The 8,326-nt window shown below is 42.7% G+C and overlaps 1 protein-coding gene across 1 annotated transcript; it reads left to right on the top strand.

The window, feature by feature from the left end:
* Window positions 1-218: 218 nt before the first annotated feature.
* Window positions 219-4,421, top strand: Klp3A (kinesin-like protein 3A). Its single transcript, XM_065236387.1, has 4 exons — window positions 219-1,479; window positions 1,552-3,449; window positions 3,669-4,123; window positions 4,195-4,421. Exons 1-4 carry the CDS (start codon window positions 330-332, stop codon window positions 4,262-4,264), a joined length of 3,573 nt encoding a protein of 1,190 aa, XP_065092459.1. The 5' UTR covers window positions 219-329; the 3' UTR covers window positions 4,265-4,421.
* The last annotated feature ends 3,905 nt before the right edge of the window (window positions 4,422-8,326 follow it).

Here is an 8,326-nt window from a genome sequence, read left to right as displayed (position 1 = left end):
GTGCAATCACAACCTACATACCATTTCCTATTAATCTTGGTGTGAATGAATTCAAAAATGAACTCCAACCCTCGAACATAACGCCTGCAGGTTGTAACGCCCCGTGAAGTGCAAAAAGCTGTCAAACTTTCATTTTAAAAAGCGGCGGTTTTTATGTTGTCCAGCGGGAGCGTTTGCAGCGCACTAGTTTCGGAAAATGTTTTAGTTTTGCGTGTTTATATTTTAAAATATTGTCGTTTTTGAGATTAATTAATTCGTTTAATATTACTTTGGTTAGTTCTGTTCTGTTTCTTTTTTCGATCGAGTGAAATTGAGTTGAATCCGGGACAATGGCGAATTCAGCGGCCGACTCGGTGAAGGTGGCGTTACGCATTCGACCGTTAAACCAACGGGAACGGGAACGCGGCTGCCGGATTGTGGTCGAGCAACCCGCCCACCGGGAACCGCAAGTGGTCATTGGGAATGGGATCAGTGGAAAGCCGGAGGGGTTTACGTTCAACTATGTGTTCTCGCCAGAGGAATCGCAGGAGTACTTGTATGAAACTTCCGTCCAGCCTTTGCTGGAGAAGTTGTACGCTGGATATAATGTGACGATTCTGGCATATGGACAGACTGGATCGGGCAAGACATATACGATGGGAACGAACTATGATGGGGAAGAGGACGAAACGATGGGAGTGATTCCGAGGGCAATCAACGACATTTTCGGACGGATCGACGAAATGGCGGAGGATTCGGAGGTGACCATTAGCTGTTCGTTTATGGAGCTGTATCAAGAGAATCTGTACGACCTGTTGTCAAACAAGGGAAACCGGGAAGAACGGGTTGTGGACATTAGGGAGTCAAACAATCAGATTGTCATTCCGTGCTTGACGGAGGTTCAGATCCGAACGGCGGAAGAGACATTCGAAGCACTGATGACGGGATCGCAGGAGCGGGCGGTTGCTTCGACGGCGATGAATGCCGTATCGAGTAGGAGTCATGCGATTTTCACGCTTAATCTGACGAATCGTTCCAAAGGTGATCAGCCGACGGTAACGAATAGTAAGTTTCATCTGGTGGATTTGGCTGGATCGGAACGGCCTAAGAAGACACAAGCGACCGGGGAACGTTTCAAGGAAGGAGTAAAGATCAATCAAGGTCTGTTGGTGCTGGGCAATGTGATTTCGGCGTTGGGGTCCGCTGGTGGACCATTGGGTCATGTGCCCTACAGGGAGTCGAAGCTAACTCGACTGTTGCAGGATTCCCTTGGGGGCAACTCGCTTACGTTGATGTTGGCTTGCGTTTCGCCGGCGGATTATAATTGCGAGGAGACGATCAATACGCTACGGTATGCGAACCGGGCCAGGAACATCAAGAACAAGGCGGTGATTAATCAGGATCCAAATCAGGCGGAGATCCGTCGGTTGAATTCAATTATTCAGGAGCTTCGTATGGAACTATTGGCTTACAGTGCCGGAGGGAAGGAAAATGTTACAGGTATGGGTGAATTCCGATTGATTTATTAGTTGAAATGGCAGTTGAGTAATTGTTTTGTTTAATGCATTCCAGCGAATCGCGCCTCGACGGTTCCCGGGGGCAAATCTGGAATTGTTCGTTCTACCAGCGAGCAACAGTTGGGTAATGGATTCATTCCGACCATGGAAGTCGTTCGTCGGGAGAAGGAAATGGCAGACAAGATTCGAACGCTACAGCAGCAGCTTCAGTCCGCGCTGCAGGATATGGCCAACGATCAATTACGAACGCTGACGGCGGAGAAGATTGTGGAAGAAATCGAAGCTTTGCTGGCGACCAGTCCTGACTCGGATTTAAAGCAGGGCATCCAAGCGATCCTTGATGGATACAAGGAGGAAACGGCTTCGATTCGAACGGAGTCGCAAATATCCGATGCCTTGATGCATTCAGCGACCGAAGAGTTCCAGAATCGATCCGATACACACACACAAAAGCAAATGAAGATCCGCGATGAGTTGAGACAGCTGACCCGAGAACTGGAACTGAAGGAGGAGTTGCACCGGAAGTGTTTGGGCAACATGTCCAACTTGACTTTTACCGTGGATGAAAGCAACAGCGGCAGCAACGAGAAGGTCGAAGAATATGAGGGCAAGATCAAAGATTTGGAGAAGCAAATTGAAGATCTCAATGATCAGCTGAACACGACGAAGGTGGTGGATAAGAAGAGCAAACTGGCAGAGGAGCGTCGGAAGAAGGTTCAACAGCTGGAAGGCGATTTGGCGGAGCTGAGGAAGAAGAGCGTCCAGCAGGCCAAGATGCTGCAGTTGAAGGAGAAGGACACCCAGCGGATTCAGAATTTGAGTCGGGAGATCCAAGCCATGAAAGCAACCCGAGTGAAGCTGGTCAAGTCGATGCGAACGGAGAGTGAGAATTTCCGCCAGTGGAAGATCAATCGGGAGAAGGAAATTTGTCAGCTTCGGGAGAAGGATCGAAAGCTTAAAAACGAAATGGTTCGGCTGCAGACCGTTCATGATAAGCAGCAGAACGTGCTGAAGAGAAAGGTCGAAGAAGCGGTTGCCGTTAACAAACGGCTGAAAGAAGCTCTGGAACGACAGAAGAATGTTCAGGCTATGCGATCCGCCCGTGCCGTTGGCAAACCCGTTCGTGGTGCAGATGTCTCCTCCTGGGTAGACCACGAGTTGGAATTGATCCGCTCCGTAACGGACGCCTCGGTAACCCTCAAGCTTCTGATGGATGACCGAGCACTACTGAATACCAAGCTCATGGAAATGAAACAAAACTCGGAGGAACACAGTGAGGACGACATTAAACAGCAAGAACACGATCTGGAGCTCCGAAACGCTCAGATTGCCGACCTGCAGCAGAAAATTCTGTCCACCGACGTAGACTCCAAGCAGAAAGCCATCCTCGAAGGTATTCCCACTCTCCCGGAGGCGAAGCAAGTCCTCAAAAAACTCCTCACAGTATTCACCGAAACGCAGGAAGAATCAGCCAAAGCTCGGCACCAACAGGTCGACACCCGCTTATCGGTCGAATGCCTGGAGGAAAACGTTCGTCAATTGGCGTCGGAATTGGCCGAAACCAAGCAGCGCTTCACGGACGAAACTAACGAACTGGCCAAGATGTACGAGGAGAAACTGTCCATGCTGCTCCTGTCGAAGCAGAAGTTCGCTCGCCAATCGAAGGAAATGACCAACACGTGCGACTCGATCCTGCAGGAAGCGAGCGACCGGATGGAGAAGATGCGTCAGGAGCTGGACTCCGTCAAGGAAGCCAATCGGATGCTGAACAAGCACGTGGAAGACTTGAAGAACAGTCGGGGCGGGCGCCGCACCCGCAGCGCCAAGAATGTCGCCGCCGCTGCGGTTGTCGACGATGACGATGAGGACGACGCGGCCGAGGAGAGCATGGGCGACTCGGATCAGGAGCGGGATCCGGACTTTAGGGCGACTCCACGCTGGAAGCAGAAGAAGGTGAGTTGAGGGGATTTTGAGTGAGCTTCGTTGGTTTTATGAATTTCTGCTACTGCCAGGTTTGGAAGATTTTCGAAGCAATCAAGTCGTCAAGTGTTTGATGAAAGAAGCTTTTCGGTGAATGTCGATTCCAAGTAGAAAAACAATTGATCTAAAAGAAAATAATTCCTATTTCTCCTGAAAGTTTCCACTTTCTAACAAATTTTCCCCCATTTCCAGGCCGGCAGGGGCATGCGGGAATCGGTCATGAAGAAGGGAGCGATCAAAAAACGCACAACCGTGGACGCGAATGCCGCCGGAGAGAATCAATCTTCCTCCAATAACAATAGCAACAACAGCTCGACGGCAACCACGCACAATTCCAGCAACCAAGCGCACTGCAGCTGCGGAACGATCTGCTCCACGAAACGGTGCGGTTGCAAGAAGCTGGGCGAGTTCTGCGGCGATCACTGCCGTTGTCCGCCGGGGTGCGTCAATAAAAAATTCGATGAAAAGTCGCTGAAGGAGACGGAAGAAACGGGCGACCAGGAGATGGCCGACGTCAACAACGATAATAAGGAAAACTCGGTGCAGAATGGCAGCGGTCCGGAAGCTGCCAGATCGTTGGATAAGCGCAAATCGCAGGACGATAGCAGTGATGCCAGCGCGGAGGATCAGTCACCCAAGAGGATCAAGTATGTTGCCTTGATGATCGAACATTTCGATCGGCTGTTCTATTGACTGCTGGTTTTGTTGGCAATTTTAGGAACGACATTCTGACGCCGACTTATGTGTACTCCGTTAAAAAGAGGAAGCCCCTGCTGGATGCCATGTGAAGAAGAAGCGGGAGGAGACTTTAGACTTGATTCGCATTCATCGTTTAACATTCATCGCCGAATTAGGCCTATTTTATTCATTTTGACAAACACGAACCCATCTTCAATTGTTAGTAAGTATTTTTTTTAATTTAAATAACACGTTTTATTTTGCAACCAACATAAAAAATTGTCTGTTGATTATCGTTCGAAAGGTGTCCTTCGTCCTTCTGATTAGTATCGTGTTTTGTGACTGACGGTTGATAACGCTTGGCACGTGAAACTGCAAGCATTTGATCTATAGGTTATTTGAATGCAAAACACCGTTCATGGAATAATGATCAAAGCAATTCCAGTTAAAAAGAGTAGCGATCAAAATTTGATCGACTTAAACTTGACGCATTTCGTTTAATCGAGCATTTAAAAACCTGAACACCCCTCATTTTGTAGGTGTGCGTGCGTGCAGAATGATGCCTCTATTTTGATTTTGACATTAAATTTTGCTCTTCAGTTCAGTTATCAAAATGGCGTCCAAGCAAGAGGAGCAACGCATCAAAATTTTGCAAAAGTTCGGACGAGTCGGGAAGTACCGTGCGGGACCGAAATCCGTACAGCACCGAAATCCGTACACCCTGTTGAATTTGTTTATTTATATGCATCATAACAATGTAAATATTATACATGAATACATATTCATGTTCATTCATGCATTAGCTTGATGTTTACGTCAACAATTAAGCAGAATGTCATGCAATTGAAATAAGAAAAATAAAAACCTCAACACGTGTCGGGCATTGCTGTCAATCGGTTGCGTTCTTAACGATTTTCTAAGAAAATCTCTCGGATTTACTTCAGTTTGTTAAGCGTATTCCAGTGATGTTTGCAAGTAGTTTCCTGAAGGTCGATCGGAAAGGTTAGTGTTTATCGTTTTATATCTCAATTCTAAGCAATGGATCGTTCATATGGTATTTATTTATCAAAATTAGTACTGTACGGATTTCGATCCATATATAACAGTTGATTCTAAATCCGTACACTTGTGCATCACTCAAAGACGATTCTACTTTATCCAATGTTTTTCAGCAGATCATGGAAACTAAATACACGCCGGAGGATTTTGAGAAGTGGTTGTGGCAATGATGCGTGCGGAGAAATCTTACCGAGAAGCATCCAGGGATTTTGCCGTTCCATTCACCACCATATGCCGTATTGAATCGCTACTCTCTTATTTTATTCGTATTGTAAATGTTATATTATTAATATCTTTTAAAGAAGAGCGTCAAGAACCAGCCGAAAAGTAAAACACGCATATACAAATTAGGGACCATGCATTAATGACGTAGCATTTGAGGGGGAAGTGAGGGTTTCAGAATTTGTGACCGGCCATGTATTGGATATAGCCAAATACGCTACTAGGGGGGGTGGGGGGTTTAGGAATAAAAAATTGATCAAAAATATGCTACGTCATTGTTGGATGCTCCCTTACAGAGAGCAGACAGAAATGGGCCAGGGAGCATTCCCAGCAGTAGCTACCAGCGAGGAATGACCGGAAATACACATGAAAGTAGTGCGGGCGAAAATTGATAAAGAGAACGCAAAGAAACAAAGGATTGAGGAACGAAAAAAGAAAAAGGTTGAGCGAGAGAGGAAGAGGAGGAAGAAAAGGAAGAAGAGGAAAGAAAGTTCCCTAATAAACAAATACCAAGAACGAACTATCCCACAAATGGTTTGGATGATACCCCGAACGCGTCGTTAAGCTCTCTATTGTGGTTATTTTTATTAGGGTTGGAAGCAAGAAAGCATTATAACTTGAATAGGCAATGGTAACAATGGAGAAGAATCAGAAGAAAGCTGTGGAAAAGAAGCAATGAAAGATCTGCATTTTTATGATTATTACTCTCTTGACGTATTAAATTAAATTAAATTATAGTCGTTATTTTACTTATTTTAATTTTCATGCACAAAACAAAAAACTAATCCTTGATGTCAGTTCATTGTCTTTTTTTGTTGGTTTCTAAGATGGTTGTATTTTTTTTTTACTTATCCGCCATTATAGGGCTACCATCTTAGGAACCGTTTAATTTATCGCTTGATGCCAGTGGGTTGGTGGAGCGTTTCCATTATCGTTGTATTAAAGATGTTTCGGCAGTCTTCTCTTCAGTTTGCTATTATTGATTCAACAACATTGTCCAAGTTACACCGCCCAGTTTAGTCCCGGTTAATAATGTTTTGTAGCGTTGATCTGGAGTACCCCCAAGTTCCAAAGTATGGCGCATCATGCACGTTATCACATGTCAAATTTCAAAAACCTCGAAGTTGTGATCGGAGGAAAACTCCAGTAAGAATATTTAACCCAAAGCACTGGTATAGAATAAAATTTGGAGGAAATGAATCCTTAAACATGATATTAGTTAGCATAAAAATCCAGAACAGTCACCTTCTTAAATAAAAAGAAATCAGTTACCTCTCCTTTGAATCGATTGGAGCATCAATAAATCTAACGCTGATACCATTAGTTAAAAAAGTAAAAGTAAAAAAAAAATGAACTTGAACCTTTGACGAATGATTCTTATGTAAAATCGTGCGCTGAATTTAAAAATATAGTCGAAAAAAATGTCAGTAGGATAGTTTTCGAGATATAGCTAAAAATGAAAATTCACTTTAAACAAGTTTGATTACTATAATACAAATATCTCCGGTTGTAATGAGATTATATCAATTATTTTAACGCTAAATTAGAGGTTAGAAATTTTTTCGTTCGTTCAATTGAACATCAATTGTCAGTGAGATTGATGGTATTGTTGTTAGTTAATAGTTTGTTTTTTAAGTTTTCCTATGAAAAATTGAATTCCTGCTAAGTTTTTAAGCAATGTAAATTAAAATGTTTATGAAGGTTCTACCATTACTCTCACGGAAAAATAGTGTTATAACGATCGAAATAAAATTTTATCACGTTTAATTTGGCGTTAAAATAATGAAAATCAGTCCATTGCAGCCAGAGATATTTGTGTTTTAGTTTTTTTTTTTAAGTGAGAATTAATTTTTTAGCTAGGGGAAGGAGGGGCATAGTGAACAGGTGGGGCATAGTGAGCATCCCGCACTTTGGCTCTGGATCTCCAACTGAATGAAACAAATCAACTGATAGTAGGATCAATATCATGATGATATTGATCCTACAGCCAACAAATTTGTTCTGAACGGCCGGAAGTCCAAGCTGGAGCACGCGATGCTCACTATGCCCCACCTGTTCACTATGCCTCTCTTACCCCTATATCTCCAAAACTATCCTACTGAGATTTTTTTGGACTACATTTTTGGATTCAGCGCATGATTTTACATGGGAAATGACCATCAGCGTGCAAAGTTCAAATAGAGCATTTCCAGCCCAAAACGCAAACCGGTTGGTCATGAGTGTTTCCGATTTGAATGAAACATTTCTCACGTGTTCGCTGCTACTAATGGTTGCATTTTTCATTTAAATATGATTTTTCCCTCCAGAGTAACTTTTGAAAAGGGCGTATAAAAAAATGGATTAATTTTTTTTCAAAAAATCATAACTTGAAAACTATTGATCTGATCAAAATGACATATGAGAAGAAGTTTTAGGTAGTTAAATTATCTTTGCGGAAAAAAATACACTGAAAGAAAAACTTAGTAAATTAGTATTTAAAAAACGTAAAACGATGATTATCTCAAAACACCCCCCCTTCGATCTTTATAATTTTTTTTTTTTCAAGAAAACTGAAAAAATGCCCTAATATTTGGTGAAGAGTGTATGCTGGTAACTTTCTTAAAATTTTTTTTATAATTTTTGAAATTTTTGTTGGTTTTTACAAGTTGGTGAAATTGCATATTTTTTAGTAAAATAGTAATTTATTTGGATTTAACGCATAATTTTCAAAAACATTGCATATAGAAACTTTTTTCCTAAGTCCAGCCGTTCTCAAGTTAATGCAATTTAAAAAAAAATAATTATAATAATTTTCTACATTTTGGGCCATTTTCAAATGTTAGTCGTGATGTCCAGCAACGAGATCTTTTTCCATGAATATATATTAAAAAAACAGACAATTCATTCTCAAA

The sequence above is a fragment of the Ochlerotatus camptorhynchus genome, unplaced genomic scaffold (genome assembly GCF_037179485.1).
Source record: "Ochlerotatus camptorhynchus isolate MF236.1 unplaced genomic scaffold, CSIRO-AGI_Acam_v1.1 ptg000550l, whole genome shotgun sequence".
NCBI classification, from domain to species: Eukaryota; Metazoa; Arthropoda; class Insecta; order Diptera; family Culicidae; genus Ochlerotatus; species Ochlerotatus camptorhynchus.
Note: the sequence above shows the minus strand (reverse complement) of the source record. Positions and strands in the feature narration are given on the sequence as shown.

Bases quoted from the DNA above. Each gene is read 5' to 3' on its own strand.
- Klp3A (XM_065236387.1), top strand. From the start codon at position 330: ATGGCGAATTCAGCGGCCGACTCGGTGAAGGTGGCGTTACGCATTCGA. The intron at 1,480-1,551 runs GTATGGGTGAAT...AATGCATTCCAG, and splicing joins AGGGAAGGAAAATGTTACAG to CGAATCGCGCCTCGACGGTT. The intron at 3,450-3,668 runs GTGAGTTGAGGG...CCCCATTTCCAG, and splicing joins CACGCTGGAAGCAGAAGAAG to GCCGGCAGGGGCATGCGGGA.